At 43.3% G+C, this 19,243-nt stretch overlaps 1 protein-coding gene across 2 annotated transcripts in view; it reads left to right on the top strand.

Annotated features, from left to right (window-relative positions):
• The window catches only part of LOC139368381 (disco-interacting protein 2 homolog B-A), an 81,335-nt gene that overhangs the window by 32,383 nt on the left and 29,709 nt on the right, over positions 1–19,243 (top strand). For both annotated transcript variants that reach the window (XM_071107175.1, XM_071107177.1), the window contains exons 2-8: positions 1,506–1,577; positions 12,735–12,914; positions 13,307–13,432; positions 13,973–14,206; positions 14,466–14,612; positions 16,009–16,128; positions 17,839–18,036. In XM_071107175.1, the coding sequence (XP_070963276.1) occupies positions 1,506–1,577; positions 12,735–12,914; positions 13,307–13,432; positions 13,973–14,206; positions 14,466–14,612; positions 16,009–16,128; positions 17,839–18,036 (1,077 nt within the window). The remainder of the gene's footprint in view (positions 1–1,505; positions 1,578–12,734; positions 12,915–13,306; positions 13,433–13,972; positions 14,207–14,465; positions 14,613–16,008; positions 16,129–17,838; positions 18,037–19,243) is intronic.

Raw genomic sequence — 19,243 nt, forward strand, 5'->3', positions numbered from 1 at the left:
GAGGCTCTACATCATGATTTCAATGGTAGAGTTGAACCATTAGGGGCAAAAAGAGTTAGATGTCCTACTAATATATCAAAATACATCACTTTTGCAACAAACTGTCAAAATGAAGACCAGAATTGACATGTTTCACTATAACTAAGCCTAAAACATCTGAGTTTCTATTAAAAAAAAGTTTTTCAAATCATCACAGTTTTAAGGGAGGTTTAGGAGGAATGGGATGCGGAGATACAGACCCCCAGGCCTCCTCTCTACTCCACTTAGACTGACTCTTATCTCTCCCTGTGACGCTATCGCTGGTCACAGATAAGGGGATGTGTGTGAGTGTGTACGCACCCGTGCCTGCCTGCGTGCCCGTGCGTGTGTGTGTTTTGGGGGAGCCTAGGGAGTGTTTGGACTTTGCGGTTGTGGGAGGGCTGGGCGTTTGGCTCTCCCCCTTCCCCTCTACCCCCACACCCCCCCTAGAGAATGAAGAATAGGGGAAAAGAGGAGAGGGGGGAGTTGGGTTCCATGTGAAACTACCTCCCATTGCTTCCACTTTACTTTTTTTTGCCATGGCTACAATCCCAAATGGTACCCGAGGGGCCATAAGTAGTGTCCTATATATAGTAGGGAATAGGGTGCCATTTGAGATGCAAGCCATGTCCATGTTTACTATTCTGTGGCTCGATTAGCTACTTTGGTATTGTTCTCTGGTGGGAGACTATAACCGTAGCTGTAATAACTTTTGTTAGTTGCTTGTCCTGCCCTGGGGTTTGTGTGCTCTTGTCATATTTGTCCACTGAGGAGGGGAAACGATAATCTTACCTGATCCTTTTTTACTCATTATTATTATTATTCATTATTCACTGTGTGTTTATTCCTCGTGTCACTATTTCAATATTTGTTCTTTTTTTCTACTGTGCATTATTGGATAAGGACCCTGAAGTAAGCATTTCACTGTTAGCCTACACCTGTTGTTTTACGACGCATGTGACAAATGAACATTAGTTTCTGTTTGCAGTGAGCCACAGGACATGTGAAGCTGTACCCGAAGCTAACGGAATCTCCCCTGGAAGGTTTTTTGACGTGTGTTAGGATGCCTGAGAGTGGTTGAGCGGTTAAGGTTGCCGCCCTCGGCACCTAGGCAATCCCCTGACCGCATGGGATCGAAACCCAGTCCCAACACACTTCTCTGTCCTCTATCGGTCTCCCTCCTTATTTCATGTTTCTCCCTGGTAATAAAACTGGAAAAATACAGGGGGGGGGGGGGGGGGGTGACCAGCGTGTGCATGTCTATAATCAGAGACTTTAGAGTTAGTGTTCTCTCAATCTTGATGCCCTATATCTTAATTGATTGTAATAGTGTTTATCAATCAATCAAGGCCTAATACTCAAACCCCAGACAGTCTGTGTGTGTGTGTGTATTGATTTGTTGATTGATTGATGGTAGTGTGTGTTGACTGACTGGTGACTAATGCATCTCCCCCTCTTATCTTTTATCCTGTTCTCTTCTCTGCTAGGTGACATCACACAGAAGGGCTATGAGAAGAAACGAGCCAGGCTGCTGGCCCCTTTCCTCCCTCAGATCACCAGTAAGTACAGGCCTTTCTCTTCTCTCCTTCTCCTCCTTCTCTTTTCACCTTCCTCAGTAAGACGCATCTCCCCCTCTTATCTTTTTCTTTCTGTCCCTTTAGTCGTTGTCCTTTTATAAATTCTTCATACGACATCTCCTCTCTCATCTTTTCAGTCCCTCCTCCTCCTCCTCCTCCTCCTCCTCCTCCTCCACTATTGTCTTCATCCTCATTGCTCTCTTCTTCTGACCTCCCTTGATATTTGTCATCCACGCACAGATGATATAGTAGCAGAGAGAACAAGACATGACTATCTGTTTTCAGCCTAACCCCAGACTCAAACAAATGCCTTTTCAATCCAACTGACAGCAATGACCAAACTCATCAACTAAGTCAGTTTTGTACCAACAAGTTATTTTTATGGGGAAAGAATGCACAGATAGACCAAAACTGTTCCATAAATAGTGGGTTACTGAACGGACTTCTCCATGATTGTTTTTCCACTATATCTGTTTTTGACCTCCCTCTGTTTGTTCCTATGGCGATGGGAGAGTTTATGGCTCTCTGCTGCACTCTAGTGGTGGATGACGGAACAGCTGCATTGCTGCTCACACGAAGTACAATGGTGGATGCTTAGTGAAATCCTTCAGACGACCCTACCCTAAACCCTTACTCTAAACATTAGCCGGTACCTAACCTTTACCGTTTTACATTTCAAACGAGGACATGGTTAATATAAATCTAGCTGTTTTTTCTATACATTGGCAGGACCGAACGGCAGCGTCTCATAAACCCAAGGGCTGGGTATGTGTCTCTTTGTTAACAGCTAGTGGGCAATCTCTAATATTAAGTAAGTCTCGAGGTTCTGCTCGCCTGAGTTAGAATGCCTCATGATAAACTGTAGACCATACTATTTACAAGAGATCTATATTTTTCATACCTGTCTGCTTACCACCACAAACTGATGCTGGCACTAAGACCGCACTCAACAAGCTGTGTAGGGCCATAGGTAAACAAGAAAATGCTCACACAGAAGCGAAGCTCCTAGTGGCCAGTGATTTAATGCAGAAAAAATGAAATCCATTCTGTCTCCTAGAGATGAACGTACTTTGTTGTGAAAAGTGCAAATCAATCCCAGAACAACAACAAAGGACCTTGTGAAGATGCTGGAGGAAAGAGGTACAAAAGTACTATATCCACAGTAAAACGAGACCTATATCGACATAACCTGAAAGGCCGCTCAGCAAGGAAGAAGCCACTGCTCCAAAACCGCCATAAAAAATCCAGACTACGGTTTGCAACTGCACATGGGGACAAAGATTGTACTTTTTGGAGAAATGTCCTCTGGTTGGATGAAACAAAAATAGAACTGTTTGGCCATAATGATCAGCAAGGAAGGAGGCTTGCAAGCCGAAGAACACCATCCCAACCGTGAAGCACGGGGGTGGCAGCATTATGTTGTGGGGGTGCTTTGCTGCAGAAGGGACTGGTGCACTTCACAAAATAGATGGCATCATGAGACAGGAAAATTATGTGGCTATATTTAAGCAACATCTCAAGACATCAGTCAGTAAGTTCAAGTTTGGTCGCAAATGGGTCTTCCAAATGGACAATGACCCCAAGCATACTTCCAAAGTTGTGGCAAAATGGCTTAAGGACAACACAGTCAAGTTTCGACTCTGTCAATCACCGTATTCTTATCGGCAGACTCAGTAGCCTCGGTTTTTCGGATGACTGCCTTGCCTGGTTCACCAATTACTTTGCAGACAGAGTTCAGTGTGTCAAATCGGAGGGCATGCTGTCCGGTCCTCTCGCAGTCTCTATGGGGGTGCCACAGGGTTCAATTCTCGGGACGACTCTTTTCTCTGTATATATCAATGATGTTTCTCATGCTGCGGGCGATTCCCTGATCCACCTCTACGCAGACGACACCATTCTATATACTTCCGGCCCGTCCTTGGACACTGTGCTATCTAACCTCCAAACAAGCTTCAATGCCATACAGCACTCCTTCCGTGGCCTCCAACTGCTCTTAAACGCTAGTAAAACCAAATGCATGCTTTTCAACCGTTCGCTGCCTGCACCCGCACGCCTGACCAGCATCACCACCCTGGATGGTTCCGACCTTGAATATGTGGACATCTATAAGTACCTAGGTGTCTGGCTAGACTCTAAACTCTCCTTCCAGACCCATATCAAACATCTCCAATCGAAAATCAAATCAAGAGTCGGCTTTCTATTCCGCAACAAAGCCTCCTTCATTCACGCCGCCAAACTTACCCTAGTAAAACTGACTATCCTACCGATCCTCGACTTCGGCGATGTCATCTACAAAATTGCTTCCAACACTCTACTCAGCAAACTGGATGCAGTTTATCACAGTGCCATCCGTTTTGTCACTAAAGCACCTTATACCACCCACCACTGCGACTTGTATGCTCTAGTCGGCTGGCCCTCGCTACATATTCGTCGCCAGACCCACTGGCTCCAGGTCATCTACAAGTCCATGCTAGGTAAAGCTCCGCCTTATCTCAGTTCACTGGTTACGATGGCAACACCCATCCGTAGCACGCGCTCCAGCAGGTGTATCTCACTGATCATCCCTAAAGCCAACACCTCATTTGGCCGCCTTTCGTTCCAGTTCTCTGCTGCCTGTGACTGGAACGAATTGCAAAAATCGCTGAAGTTGGAGACTTTTATCTCCCTCACCAACTTCAAACATCTGCTATCTGAGCAGCTAACCGATCGCTGCAGCTGTACATAGTCTATTGGTAAATAGCCCACCCATTTTCACCTACCTCATCCCCATACTGTTTTTATTTATTTATTTTTCTGCTCTTTTGCACACCAATATCTCTACCTGTACATAACCATCTGATCATTTAACACTCCAGTGTTAATCTGCATAATTGTAATTATTTGCCTACCTTCTCATGCCTTTTGCACACAATGTATATATAAACTCCCCTTTTTTCTACTGTGTTATTGACTTGTTAATTGTTTACTCCATGTGTAACTCTGTGTTGTCTGTTCACACTGCTATGCCTTATCTTGGCCAGGTCGCAGTTGCAAATGAGAACTTGTTCTCAACTAGCCTACCTGGTTAAATAAAGGTGAAATAAAAAAAAATATTAAAAAATAAAAGTATTGGAGTGGCCATCACAAAGCCCTGACCTCAATCCTATAGAAGATTTGTGGGCAGAACTGAAAAAGCGTGTGTGAGCAAGGAGGCCTACAAACCTGATTCAGTTACACCAGCTCTGTCAGGAGAAATGGGCCAACATTCAGCCAACTTATTGTGGGAAGCTTGTGGAAGGCTACCCGTAACATTTGACCCAAGTTAAACAATTTAAAGGCAATGCTACCAAATACTAATTGAGTGTACAGTATGTAAACTTCTGACACACTGAGAATGTGATGAAAGAAAGAAAAGCTGAAATAAATCATTCTCTCTACTATTATTCTGACATTTCACATTCTTAAAATAAAGTGGTGATCCTAACTGACCTAAGACAGGGAATTTTTTACTAGGATCAAATGTCAGCAATTGTGAGTTTAAATCTATTTTACTAAGGTGTATGTAAACTTCCAACTTCAAATTTATCATTACGTTCCCCCCATTCAACTGTGTCCACAGAAAACACAGAACCGCAATGTGACATAGCTAAGGTAAACTGGGGAGAACAACCAACCAATTGAACAGAGAGCTGTGGTCAACTGGGGAGTAGAAACAACTAAAGACCCAAGAGGTCCCTCTGGGCCACTGGTTCGAGATGACAAACAAACTAAAAACTGTGAGCTACTTCCCTCAAAGCCTGTTAGGCCATATCTGCTTTCTTCTGCTTTTTTTCTGAGCAGTACAGGGATGGTCACACCACAAACTTGACATGGACATCATTCAGTGGTACTCTGTTGGCTGACTAGCTGACTACCTGCCATCGTGAGTTTAGAGCTAGATGAATCAATTCTACAGTATCTACAATATTCAGACCCCTTCCCCTTTTCCACATTTTGTTACGTTATTCTAAAATGGATTAAATAAATAAAAAATCCTCATCAATCTACACACAATAACCCATAATGAGAAAGCGAAAACAGCTTTTTAGATATGCATGTTCATTAATAAAAATGAGAAACAGAAATACCTTATTTACATAGGTATTCAGACCCTATGCTATGATACTAGAAATTGAGCTCAGGTACAACCTGTTTCCACTGATCATCCTTAATTAGAGTCCACCTGTGGTAAATTCAAATAGTTGGAGATGATTTGGAAAGGCACACACCTGTCTATATAAAGGTCCAACAGTTGACAGTGAACGTCTGAGCTAAAACCAAGCCATGAGGTCGAAGGAATTGTCCGTAGAGCTCTGTGACAGGAAGGTGTTGAAGCACAGATCTGGGGAAGAGTACCAAAACATTTCTGCAGCATTGAAGGTCCCCAAGAACATCACCACTGCACGATGCTGTCACCACGCCTTACCATTAGGGATGGTATTGGCCAGGTGATGAGCGGTGCCTGTTTTCCTCCAGATGTTATGCTTGGCGTTCAGGCCAATTCAGGTTCAATCTTAGTTTCATCAGACCAGAGAATCTTGTTTCTCATGGTCTGAGAGTCTTTAGGTACCTTTTGGCACATTCCAAGCAGGCTGTCATGTGAATTTTAATGAGTTGCTTCTGTCTTGCCATAAAGGCCTGAACCTCCTGAGGTTTTGGCTGATTTCTTTTGATTTTCCCATGATGTCAAGCAAAGAGGCACTGAGTTTGAAGGTAGACCCTGAAATACATCCAAAGGTACACCTCCAATTGACTCAAATGATGTCAATTAACCTATCAGAAGCGTCTAAAGCCACAACATAATTTTCTGGAATTTTCCAAGCTGTTTAAAGACACAGTCAATTATGTATATGTAAACTTCTGACCCACTGGAATTGTGGTACAGTGAATTATAAGTGAAATAATCTGTCTGTAAACAATTGTTTGAAAAATGACTTGTGTCATGCACAAAGTAGATGTCCTAACCGACTTGCCAAACCTATAGTTTGTTAACAATACATTTGTGGAGTGGTTGAAACACTTAGGTTGGAGTCATTAAAACTACTTTATGTAAACTTCCGACTTCAACTGTAAGTGGTCTGTTAGTTAGTAGTAAGGTTATATCAAATTAAATATTGTTTCAAGAGTTACCTGACCAATGCAAAATTGTGTGTCTGCGTGTGCAACGTGCGTGTCAGCGAATGTTTGTGTGGGTGTGTTAGTGCTGGGCGGTATATTACAGTGCCTTGCGAAAGTATTCGGCCCCCTTGAACTTTGCGACCTTTTGCCACATTTCAGGCTTCAAACATAAAGATATAAAACTGTATTTTTTTGTGAAGTGGACCTCTGAGACTATCACAGTGCAGGTGCATTTATACGGACACTTGATTACACACAGGTGGATTGTATTTATCATCATTAGTCATTTAGGTCAACATTGGATCATTCAGAGATCCTCACTGAACTTCTGGAGAGAGTTTGCTGCACTGAAAGTAAAGGGGCTGAATAATTTTGCACGCCCAATTTTACATTTTTTGATTTGTTAAAAAAGTTTGAAATATCCAATAAATGTCGTTCCACTCCATGATTGTGTCCCACTTGTTGTTGATTTTTCACAAAAAAATACAGTTTTATATCTTTATGTTTGAAGCCTGAAATGTGGCAAAGGGTCGCAAAGTTCAAGGGGGCCGAATACTTTCGCAAGGCACTGTAAATACATTAATTTGAATGTATTTTTTGCTCGATATTGCAAATGCCTGTATTGCAGAATCAAGGTTTATTTTTCATTTTTTATGAGCGTTTATGTACGCTTGTTCTCATGCTGTATTTTTGGTCTCGTCTCCTTCGGTCCTCTGTGCGCCTTTCCATTTTTAACAGAGATCTTTATATGATGACGAGATGCACGTCTCAGCCCTAACAATGGGAGTTGTTGTCCCAAAGGCAGGAAAACAGACGACAAGCTTAGGTGTAAAATAAGCCCAAAGAAAAGCATTGGTCTTATTTTGGGCAGATTTTAGAAAGTGAAACCTCTCACGCCAACAACGTTGAGATATCACATCTTCCTCCCTGACAAGTGGTTTTGACTCGCTATTTGCATTTGAGGTTTGGTCCAACAGAATTGGTCATATGGACTCAAACACATTGGGACTTTAGTTTACTGTAATAGAGGAGAAGTGGTCTTTTCTAACGATACCCATTTTATGTCTCCACTACTTTAATTGCGCTTAGAGCAGACACTACTAAAACGAGAGTGTCATTGAACATTGATTCTGGAAAATGAATGCTGTTTGTCGTGTGCAGCATTATTGGGGTACCATGTACCGCTAGCAGCATTTTAGCCGAAGACTGTTATACTAGCTGTTTAATCTATAAGGAATTGGCAACTCGTTTTCATTTTGAGAAATAAGGTCGGCCACTTGATTTCAACATCTGGACAGGCTAACGTGTTTTTCAAACAGTTGGAGACAGACAGAAGGGTGTGTTCAAAGCAATCCAACTGTTCAACCTTGTTAGCTAGCAAATAGATCCAAGTTGGCTAAACCTGAAATATGAAGATTAGCTGGCTAATCACTAGCTCGTGGGCTTGAGAGATTGTTGATTAGACCTCTTAATGTTCTATAGTCTAATGCCTGCTACAAGAAGTTAGACATTATTAGTGGATGTGCATTATGCATTGTTCTAGTTAAGTTTGTAACAAAAAATTGCATTTTCATAGACTGACTTGAAAGCCAGATCAGTGATTATTGCAACAACAAAAAAAGCAGGTTGAACTATTTGGCAAAAATAATTAAATGCAGTCTATTAGACCTTTAATTGTACAATGGCGCTTATTTAAATTAAACCCCAAAAAATGGAGATGTAGCAGATAGCTGCTAGCCATCATGAAAATGGATCAGGCTAATGCTTGCTGTGCTAGCCCACCAGTGTTTTTATCCACAGCTGGACATGTGCGTCAGGTGTGAGATGTTTCCACACAATCACAGAAGGAAGATACGGTGTAACAGTAAAATGGACAAGGGATTTGTCTGCCCTAAATGCACCACCATCAAGCAGTTTAGGGAAGAGATCCTCCGTCTGTTAGCTCGGTTGCAAGAAAAGGATAACCTGCTTTCTAAGTTCACCGACCTAGCTGTAACCCAGGCAAACCAAATCTCAGTTTAAATGCCTCCTGTAGTAAAGCTGTCAATGAGTCGGGTGGCGTTGATGTGTCCCAATCCAACGGGCAAATGTTAAGCTCAACTCCGAAGCCCAGTGGCACCCCCCTCCCCCACGGCTACCACAGTTCAGCAGGTTGCTTCCCCATCGGATTCCATCACATCCACCATCATTGTGGGAAGATCGATGGTGAGAGATTTTGGACTGACCAAGGTCCACTGTCACTCAGGAGTCCGTGCCCATGACATCAACTCCCTAGTGCCCACGGTTCTGGCCAACTACTACAATATTGCCACCATTGTCACTCACGTAGGTTTTAACGACTTTCGTTTTAAGCACTGTCGCTAGCACAGGGAAGAGAATAGTTACCTCTGGCCTACTCCCGTGCTACCGAAAGGGTTCGGAACATTTCAACCGATTCATTGCCCTGGATGAGTATTAGAAGAAACTTAACGACAGGAATGTCTCTTTTTGTGACAAACTTTGATTTGCTGTGGGAGCAACCAGCACTTTTTAAAAAAAAGAGACTGGATTCACCCTAACCGCAGGGCTTCCAGTATTATTTCTCGCAACATCGCAAACTGTTTTAGGGATGGACGTACCTGGTCTGTTAGTGATCCAGTTCTCCCTTTCAAAATAAGCAAGGCAGGTTTTGGAAAGCATGTAAACTCCTGTAGAAATGGCGCTATGAGTAACTTAACTTATTTTCCTTTAACTCGGGCCTTCTAACGAGTTTCTACAAACTGTTATCTCCTACCATTCTGATACATTGGAGGGTGTCAGAAAACGTGGTTGTTATTCCATTGCTTACCTCGAGGCAGATGCCCCGGGGGCAGTGGCCCACACCAATTAGACATGGCTCTTTTTAAATGTTAGAGCAATCACAATTTTTTTTTAATATATTTTTTATTTAACCTTTAGTTGACTAGGCGAGTCAGTTAAGAACAAATTCTTATTTACAATGACAGCCTAGGAACAGTGGGTTAACTACCTTGTTCAGGGGCAGAACGACATATTTTTACCTTGTCAGCTCGGGGTAACCTTTCGGTCACTGGTCCAATGCTCTAACCACTAGGCTACCTGCCGCCCAATACTCTATCAGAAAATAGAAAAGGGGTGCCAGCCTCTATTTTTACAAATGCTTTCATTAGTAAATTTCATTTGGCAACTTTGGGTCTTTTGAGCATCATGATATACTGTTTATAACCCTGTATAGGCCACCAAAGCACTGCCCCACTTTCTTCACTGATTTATCTGAGCTATTGTCTATACTCCTTCAGAACTATGAAAAAATCAATGTGTCGGGCGATTTTAATATTCATAAGACTGCTGGCTCACAGCTTCCTCCAGCTAAATCAAGACAATGCCGACGTACTTATTGTTGGAGTCAAAGCACAGAGAGAGAATCAGGCCGCACATTTTAATTCACGGGCAATAAAGATAAAACACCAGGTTAAAAAGCTAGGTGTTATTTTAGATTCTGAACTAAATTTTGAATCGCACATTAGGAATGAAACCAAAAATGTTTTTTTTTAAACACCTGAGGAACATTGCCAAGCTGTGGCCGTTTCTCTCTCCGGCTGATACAGATAGACTAATCCATGCTTTTATTACAAGCAGGCTTGAATACTGTAATGCTCTCCTGTCTGGTCTATCCAAGAAAGCCATTGTTCAACTGTAAAGCATACAGAATGCTGCAGCGTGGGTACTGACCAAGACCACTTGGAGAGCACACATTACACAGGTTTTAAGGTCTCTGTACTGGCTGCATGTGAGTTTACATTTTTTTTTAAAGTTCATTTTAAGATTCTTATATTGTTTTTTTGTAAATCAATCCACGACTGTGCACCTCAATGCATGTCAGACATGCTTTTAAGTTAAGCACCCAGTTGGTCCCTCAGGTCCTCTGGCACTAGCCTTTTAACTATCCCAAAGCCTAGGACCAAGAGGCATGGAGAGGCAGCCTTTAATTATTGTGCCCACAGCCTCTGGAATAGCCTGCCAGAGAGCCTGAGGAGGCTGAAACTGAACATTTTTAAGAGGAGATCTTAACTTTTCTTTAGGGTGCTTTTTAGTAGTTCAGTTTGTCATTCTTTCGTTTTTTTAATCTTATGTTTGTTGTATAGTAAATGTTTCAGCTTTTATTTTCTTGTAAAGCACATTGAGTTCCATTCCATGTCTGAAATGTGCTGTATAAATAAAGCTTGATAAAGCTATAACAGCCTCCACTCTTCTGGGAAGGCTTTCCATTACTGATGGAACATTACTGCAGGGACTTGCTTCCATTCAGCCACAAGAGCATTAGTGAGGGTTGGGCACTGATGTTGGGCGATTAGGCCTGGCTCACAGTCGGCGTTCCAATTCATCCCAAAGGTGTTTGATGGAGTTAAGGTCAGGGCTCTGTGCGAGCCAGTCAAGTTCTTCCACACTGATCTCGACAAACTATTTCTTTATGAACCTCGCTTTGTGCACGGGGCCATTGTCATGCTGAAACAGGAAGTGTCCTTACCCAAACTGTTGCCACATAGTTGGAAGCACAGAATCATCTAGAATGTCATTGTATGCTGTCCTGTTAACCAGTGTCGAGCAAACCCGTATCCGGGAGCATAATCATAGCCTCAAATGCATTAGCATAACGCAACGGACATAAATACCCCTAGAAACTTTTCCTATTCATGAAAATCGCAAATGAAATTAAATAAATATAATCAAACACAAGCTTAGCCTTTTGTTAACAACACTGTCATCTCAGATTTTCAAAATACGCTAGACAAGCATTTGTGTAAGTTTATCATGGCATAATGCTATGCTAGGCTCTGCTGGCAGCAGGCAACATTTTCACAAAAATAAGAAAAGCAACCAAATTAAATAATTTACCTTTGAAGAACTTTGGATTCTTTCACTCAGGAGACTCCAGTTATACAATATCTTTGCAGTTTAGGAAACGTCAGAGTGTCTTCTTTCCAAAGCTGTCAATTATATGCATAGTCGAGCATCTTTTCGTGACAAAATATCTTGTTTAAAACGGGAACGTTTTTCATCCAAAAATTAAAATAGCACCCCCTAAATCCAACTGGTTAAGATTTCTCTTCACTTGAACTAAGGGGCCTAACCCGAACCATGAAAAACAGCCCTAGACCATTATTCTTCCCCCACCAAACTTTACAGTTGGCACTATGCATTGGGGAAAATAGTGTTCTCCTGGCATCTGCCAAACCCAGATTAGTCCGTCGGACTGCCAGATGGTGAAGCGTGATTCATCACTTCAGAGAACCCATTTCCATTGCTCCTGAGTCCAATGGCGGCGAGTTTTACACCACTCCAGACAACGCTTGATATTGGGCATGGTGATCTTAAGCTTGTGTGCCACTGCTCGGCCATGGAAACCCATTTCATGAAGCTCCCGATGATCAGTTCTTGTGCTGATTTACCTTCCAGAGGCAGTTTGGAACTCGGCAGTGAGTGCTGCAACCGAGGACAGACCTTTTTTTACGCACTACACACTTCAGAACTTGGCGGTCCTGTTCTGTAAACTTGTGTTGCCTACCACTTTGTGGCTGAGCCGTTGTTGCTCGTAGACTTTTCCACTTCACAATAACAGAACGTACAGTCGACCGGGACAGCTCTAGCAGGGCAGAAATTTGACAAACTGGACTTGTTGGAAAGGTGGCATCCTATGACAGTGCCACGTTGAAAGTCACTGAGCTCTTCAGTAAGGCCATTCTACTGCTAATGTTTGTCTATGGTTGTGAGCTTAATTTTATACACCTGTCAGCAACGTGTGTGGCTGAAATAGGCGAATCCACTAATTTGAAGGGGTGTCCAGATACTTTTTTGTATATATAGTGTATTTTGTGAATCGCCCTTAAGTTTGAAAAAAAAATGTATATGATTTTTGGACATATTGCCCAGCCCTAGTGTGTGTGTGTGTGTGTGTGTGTGTGTTAGAGCTAGGTGCTGAGTTTCTCCTCGTTCCTCTCTGTCCAGGTGTGGATCTGCCTCTCCCAGACGTCCAGCAGCAGTCGTCCTCCGGCCCTACCAGTGGTGAGCCCAGCCCTGCCAGCTCTGACCGTAGCCCTGCCAGTCCTGAGGCCTCTGGCCCCTCTTCTTCCTCTGGGGGCCGCAGAAACCGCAGCGGGGGGGCAAGGGATGACCGCTACAGATCAGGTACAGACAGACACATACTGTACATTCATACGTCACAGATTTAGATTCCGAAAACGTTAATGTCCTCAATGAGGCCATTCATTTAGCAGAAAACACAGTGCATTCAGAGGAAATTACAGATTTAAAAGCAACAACATAGCAAAGGATATTTACATGGGAAGTAGACTTAAGTGCAATTTCATAAAAATGGCACAGACCTCTAACATGCATGGCACCATAGTAGGAGTGGGATGTGTGGGAGCTGCTGCCTTGCTTAGGGATAGTGGTTGGTTCTGATTGTGACAGAGGAGGAACACAGTTGATGCAGTGACTGACCTACTTTTTCCATTCCTCATCCCTGTTTTTTGGTCTGTCCTGATCTTGTTCTCATTCTTTCTCACCGTCTCTGTCAGATATCCACACGGAGGCGGTACAGGCAGCGTTGGCCAAACACAAGGAGGAGAAGATGGCACTGCCCATGCCCACCAAGCGCCGCTCAGCCTTCGTCCAGTCACCCGTAGACAACTGCACCCCTCCAGGTCACTACCATAGAGATCAAACTATGTTCTATGTTTGAGGGTTGGGGACAATTCCAATTCCCTTCAATGCTTTTCAATGAGGAGATTTTAGAATTGGAATTTGGTTTACTTTATGAATTAAAATGAAATTGACCCCAACCCTGCCATGTTTGAGTAGTACACTGTAATGTTCAATAACTAACCCTGGTCCCAGAGAGCTAAAATACAGGGTGCGCGCTGTGCAGGCTTTTAGTTCCATGCCCAGCACTAACACACCTGATTTAGCATATTCAAAGTCTAGATGTTCAGTGACTGGACAACCTTTGATGAGTCGATTCAGGTGTGGGTTGGGACAAAATCCTGCATACCCTGTAGCTCATCATCAGGACCAGGGATGGTTGGTTAGGTTATCACTGCTTCTGCCCCAATAAGAGAAGGTGTATTGGGTGTCCACAAACACTGTATATAACCCACCTGGGGTGCTGCAAAGGCAGCCATTTTGTGCTACAAAGCTCACCACGCGTCATCTACTAAATACATCTCGTTCTGTCTCCCTGTCAGACACATCGTCAGCGTCTGAGGACGAAGGCTCTCTGCGTCGCCAGGCGACTCTGAGTGCAGCGCTGGCCCAGAGTCTCCAGAGCCCAGACTACTGGATCAACCGCTCAGTGCAGAGCTCCTCCACCTCCTCCTCCGCCTCCTCCACCCTGTCCCACGGGGAAAATAAGACTCAGACTCAACCGCAGCCACAGCCCACCTCAGCACTGGCCGACATACTGGCAAGCACACGCATAGGTAACACACACACACACACACACACTCTGTAAACACACACACCCCACACATAGGTAAGACAAACACACCCTGCACACATTTAATCCAACGCACACGCATTGGGAGAACTGACTCGCACACGCACAAGGGTGGGCGCGCACACACATAACAGCCCTTCTTCGTACCCTCAGAGACACTTTCTTAATGAGCATGTATTGTCTGTAGCTCCACAGCTTTAGGTAAGTTTACCTCAGAGTATTAAACCTTGTCCCTTCTCCAGAGAACAGTGTCCCCCCAGATGTGACGTCCTACACCCCTGAGAGGGGTTCAAGGGTGGACTCCAGGGTGGACCTGCCCCCCAATGCTATGACCAGGGGGATGCCCCGAGGACAAAGCCGCACCAGCATGCTGGATACCACCGCTGACGGTATGCACACACACACACTGCAGAACACACTGTAGAGCAACAACCACACACTGTAGTGCAACAACCACACACTGCAGAACACACTGTAGAGCACACTGTAGAGCAACAACCACACACCGCAGAACACACTGTAGAGCAACAACCACACAACGCAGAACACACTGTAGAGCAACGACCACACACTGCAGAACACACTGTAGAGCAACGACCACACACTGCAGAACACACTGTAGAGCAACGACCACACACTGCAGAACACACTTTAGAGCAACGACCACACACCGCAGAACACACTGTAGAGCAACGACCACACACTGCAGAACACACTGTAGAGCAAGGACCACACACTGCAGAACACACTGTAGAGCAACAACCACACACTGCAGAACACACTGTAGAGCAACAACCACACACTGTAGAACACACTGTAGATCAACTACCACACACTGCAGAACACACTGTAAAACAACAGCCACACACTGTAGAGCAACGACCACACACTGCAGAACACACTGTAAAACAACAGCCACACACTATAGAACGCACTGTAGAACAACAACCACACACTGTAGAGCAACAACCACACACTTCAGAATGTACGATCTCACACACACACGGCAGCAGACTGGTAACACCCCGCAGAAAACCACCACACTGCGATCACTCACGGTTTTAACCATAATCTCTAGTCTGTAACATCCTTAATCTGGTGATGGTTTGGCTAACTGACAAAGCACTGTTGTACTGCGTTTGCAGTAATCATGAATGTAGCTGGCAATTCAGTGTGTTTACCCTACCGTGTTTGAAATGGCTATGTCAGCATCCCAAATGATACCCTATTTCCTACATAGTGTACTACTTTTAACCATTTTTATTCAGACATAATGACACCCTGACAAGACATAATAACATTGAATGAATCTCACTCACTCTCATCCCCATTCCAGGCGTTGTGTTGGGAAAGCTGCTAACATACTATATTTTGTTCTTTTTTGGGGTGATCCCTTTTTCGGCTGTACGTGTCGTGTCTTTCATTAAAAAAAGGAAAGCGAAAAGGTAATATGAATCGAAATGGGACGGGGCCGGGGAGGGGCGACGGAGGGATCAATTCCAATCAGCTTGCTTTTTCACCTCTTCTGTCGTCTGTTTGCCCTGTCTCTCCATCTACTCTCCACAGATAGAAATATCCTTCTGTTTTTGACCAAGAATAAAGTTGCATCTACCTGTTGTGTGTGTCCGTTTGTGAGCATTTGTGTCCGTTTGTGCGTGCTTGCCTATTTAATGTCTGAGTGTATGAGTGTGTGTGTTTTTGTGCGTGATTGTGACTATTAGTGAGTGTGTGTTTGTGTCTATGGTCATGTCTGTGATTGTCTGCCTCTACCTCTGTGCTCTCCAGGTGTGCCAGTGAACAGCCGTGTTTCCACTAAGATCCAGCAGCTGCTGAACACTCTGAAGCGGCCCAAGAGACAAGCGCTCAGTGAGTTCTTCCTGGATGACTCCGAGGAGATCGTAGAGGGTAAGAAGCACAGAGGACCTGCTCCAAGACTTAGGCTCCATAAAATACAATACTTCTATTCTGATACTTACACCACCTTCAGAAAGTATTCACACCGCTTGACTTTTTCACATTTTGCTGTGTTACAACCTGAATTTAAAATGGATTAAGAGATTTTGTGTCAATGTCCTACACACAATACCCCATAATGTTAAAGTGGAATTATGTTTTACAAATTAATAAAAAATTAAAAGCTGAAGTGTCTTGAGTCAGTAAGTATTCAACCCCTTTGTTATGGCAAGCCTTAGTAAGTTCAGGTGTAGAGTTGCTTAACAAGTCACATACTAAGTTGCATGGACTCACTCTGTGTGCAATAATAGTGTTTAACAAGATCTTTGAATGACTACCTCATCTCTGTATCCCAAACATACAATTATCTGTAAGGTCCCTCAGTCCAGCAGTGAATTTTGAACACAGATTCAACCACAAAGACCAGGGAGGTTTTCTAATGCCTCACAAAGAAGGGCACCTATTGGTACATTTAAAAAAAAAAAGCAGACATTAAATATCCCTTTGAGCAAGGTGGAGTAATTCATTACCCTTTGGAGGGTGTATTAAGACACCCCGTCACTACAAAGATACAGGCGTCCTTCCTAACTCAGTTGCCGGAGAGGAAGGAAACCGCTCAGGGATTTCACAATGAGGCCAATGGTGACTTTTAAACAGTTACAGAGTTTAATGGCTGTGATAGGAGAAAACTGGGGATGGATCAACAAAATTGTAGTAACTCCACAATACTATCTTAATTGACAAGAAGGAACCCTGTACACATTTTTTTTTATATCCAAACATGCATCCTGTTTGCAGTAAGGCACTAAGGTAATACAGCAAAAAAAGTGTCAAAGCAATTGACTTTTTTTCCTAAATACAAGTGTTATGTTTGGGGCAAATACAACACATTACAGAGTACCACTCTCTATTTTCAAGCAAGTGGTGGCTGCATCATGTTATGGGTATGCTTGTAATTGTTAAGGACTGGGGAGTTTTTCAAGATAAAATGGAATGGAGCTAAGCACAGGCCAAATCCTGAGCACAGGAAAACCTGGTCCAGTCTGCTTTCCACCAGACAGTGGGAGATTATTTGACCTTTCAGCAGGACAATAACCTAAGTTCAAATCTACACTAGAGTTGCTTAACAAGAAGACCGTGAATGTTCCTGAGTGGCCAAGTTAGTTTTGACTTAAATTGCTTGAAATTCTATGGCAAGACCTGAAAAAGTATGTTTAGCAATGATCAACAACCAATTTTACAGAGCTTGAAGAATTTTGAAAAGAGTAATGGGAAAAGGTTGTACAATCCAGGTGCGGAAAGCTCCTAACAAGTATTGACCTGGTGTGAATATTTATGTAAATTAGCTGTTTCTGTATTTCATTTGAAATACATTTGGAACAATTTATCAAAACATGTTTTCACAATGTGTTATTGTGTGTAAATGGATGAGGAAAAATATTAATGTAATCCATTTTGAATTCAGGCTGTAACACAACAACAACAAAAAGTCAAGGGGTGTGAATACTTTCTGAAGGCACTGTACATTCCAATACTTACATTCCATTGAATACAATGCATTCTTCCTTCCTTGAAAGAAACAGTACACATTTAACTCACTATACCCCACTTTATTTTTATCTTCCTCTTCACCCTCATCCCTGTCTCCTCCCCTGTCCGTAGTGCCCCAGCCGGACCCCAACACCCCCAGGCCAGAGGGCCGTCAGATCATCCCAGTGAAGGGGGAGCCCCTGGGGGTGGTCAGTAACTGGCCCCCGGCCCTTCAGGCAGCCCTGGCACGCTGGGGAGCCACACAGGCCAAGAGTCCCGCTCTCACCGCCCTGGACGTTACCGGGAAACCCCTCTACACGCTGACATACGGTTGGTCTCACCGTCTTAAATGGCACTCGACTCCCTATTCCCTGCTATATAGGGAGTAATTTCCAGCTAACTCACTTAATTTTTTTATTTCGCTTTTTTATTTAACTAGGCAAGTCAGTTAAGAAAACATTCGTATTTACAATGACGGCCTACCAATAGGAAAAAGGCCTGCTGCGTGGATTCAAATAAAACATGTACATATATCACATTGCGGTAGCAACACAACATGACAGCAACACGGTAGCAACACAACATGACAGCAACATAAAATGGTAGCAACACAACATGGTAGCAACAAAACATGGTAGCAACAAAACATGACAGCAGCACAACATGGCAGCAGCACAAACATTGTTGGGCACAGACAACAGCGCAAAGGGCAAAAAGGTATAGATAACAATACATCACGCGAAGCAGACACAAGTGTCAGTAAGAGTGTCCATGATTGAGTCTTTGAATCTAGAGATGGAGATAAAACGGTCCAGAAATCTTGTTGGACACTAAGAAAGCATTGTTGTAGAGTGTTAAACACAACATCTGGGGAGGGACCAGCTAAGTATTAGACTGTATCTTCTGCATATAAGTGGATTAGAGAGCTTGCTACTGCCTGAGCTATGTTGTTGATAGTTAGCAAACCAGGCCAAAGACCCCTCAGAGACACCAATACTCCTTTTCCGTTCTACAAGAATTGAATGTTCTACCGTATTAAAAGCTTTGACCAAGTCAATAAAAATACAAACATTGCTTAGAATCAAGCGCAATGGTGACATCATTTAGGACCTTTTTAAGGTTGCAGTGACACATCCATAACCTGAGCAGAAACCAGATTGCATACCTGAGAGAATACTATAGACCTCAAGAAAGCCAGTCTGTTGATTTTTGACAAGTTTTTCCAACACATTTGATAAACAGGTCAAGATAGAAATTGGTCTATAACAGTTAGGATCAGCTTGTTCTGCCTTCCAAGCAATGGGAACCTCCCCAGAGAGGAGAGACAGGTAAAAAAAAAGAAGTTCAGAAATAGGCTCTGCGATGATAGGGGCTGCAACCTTAAAGAAGAAAGGATCTAAACTATCTGACCCAGCTCTTTTTTGGGGTCATGTTTAAGGAGCTACTTTGTACCTCAGGGAGAAGTGGTGTAGCGGGGCAGGTAGAAAATAGGGATGAGCATTGGGGCTAGTCGCATTGAAGGGCTGGGAGATGAGGA

Source organism: Oncorhynchus clarkii, chromosome 16 (assembly GCF_045791955.1).
Source record: "Oncorhynchus clarkii lewisi isolate Uvic-CL-2024 chromosome 16, UVic_Ocla_1.0, whole genome shotgun sequence".
Taxonomy (NCBI): Eukaryota; Metazoa; Chordata; class Actinopteri; order Salmoniformes; family Salmonidae; genus Oncorhynchus; species Oncorhynchus clarkii.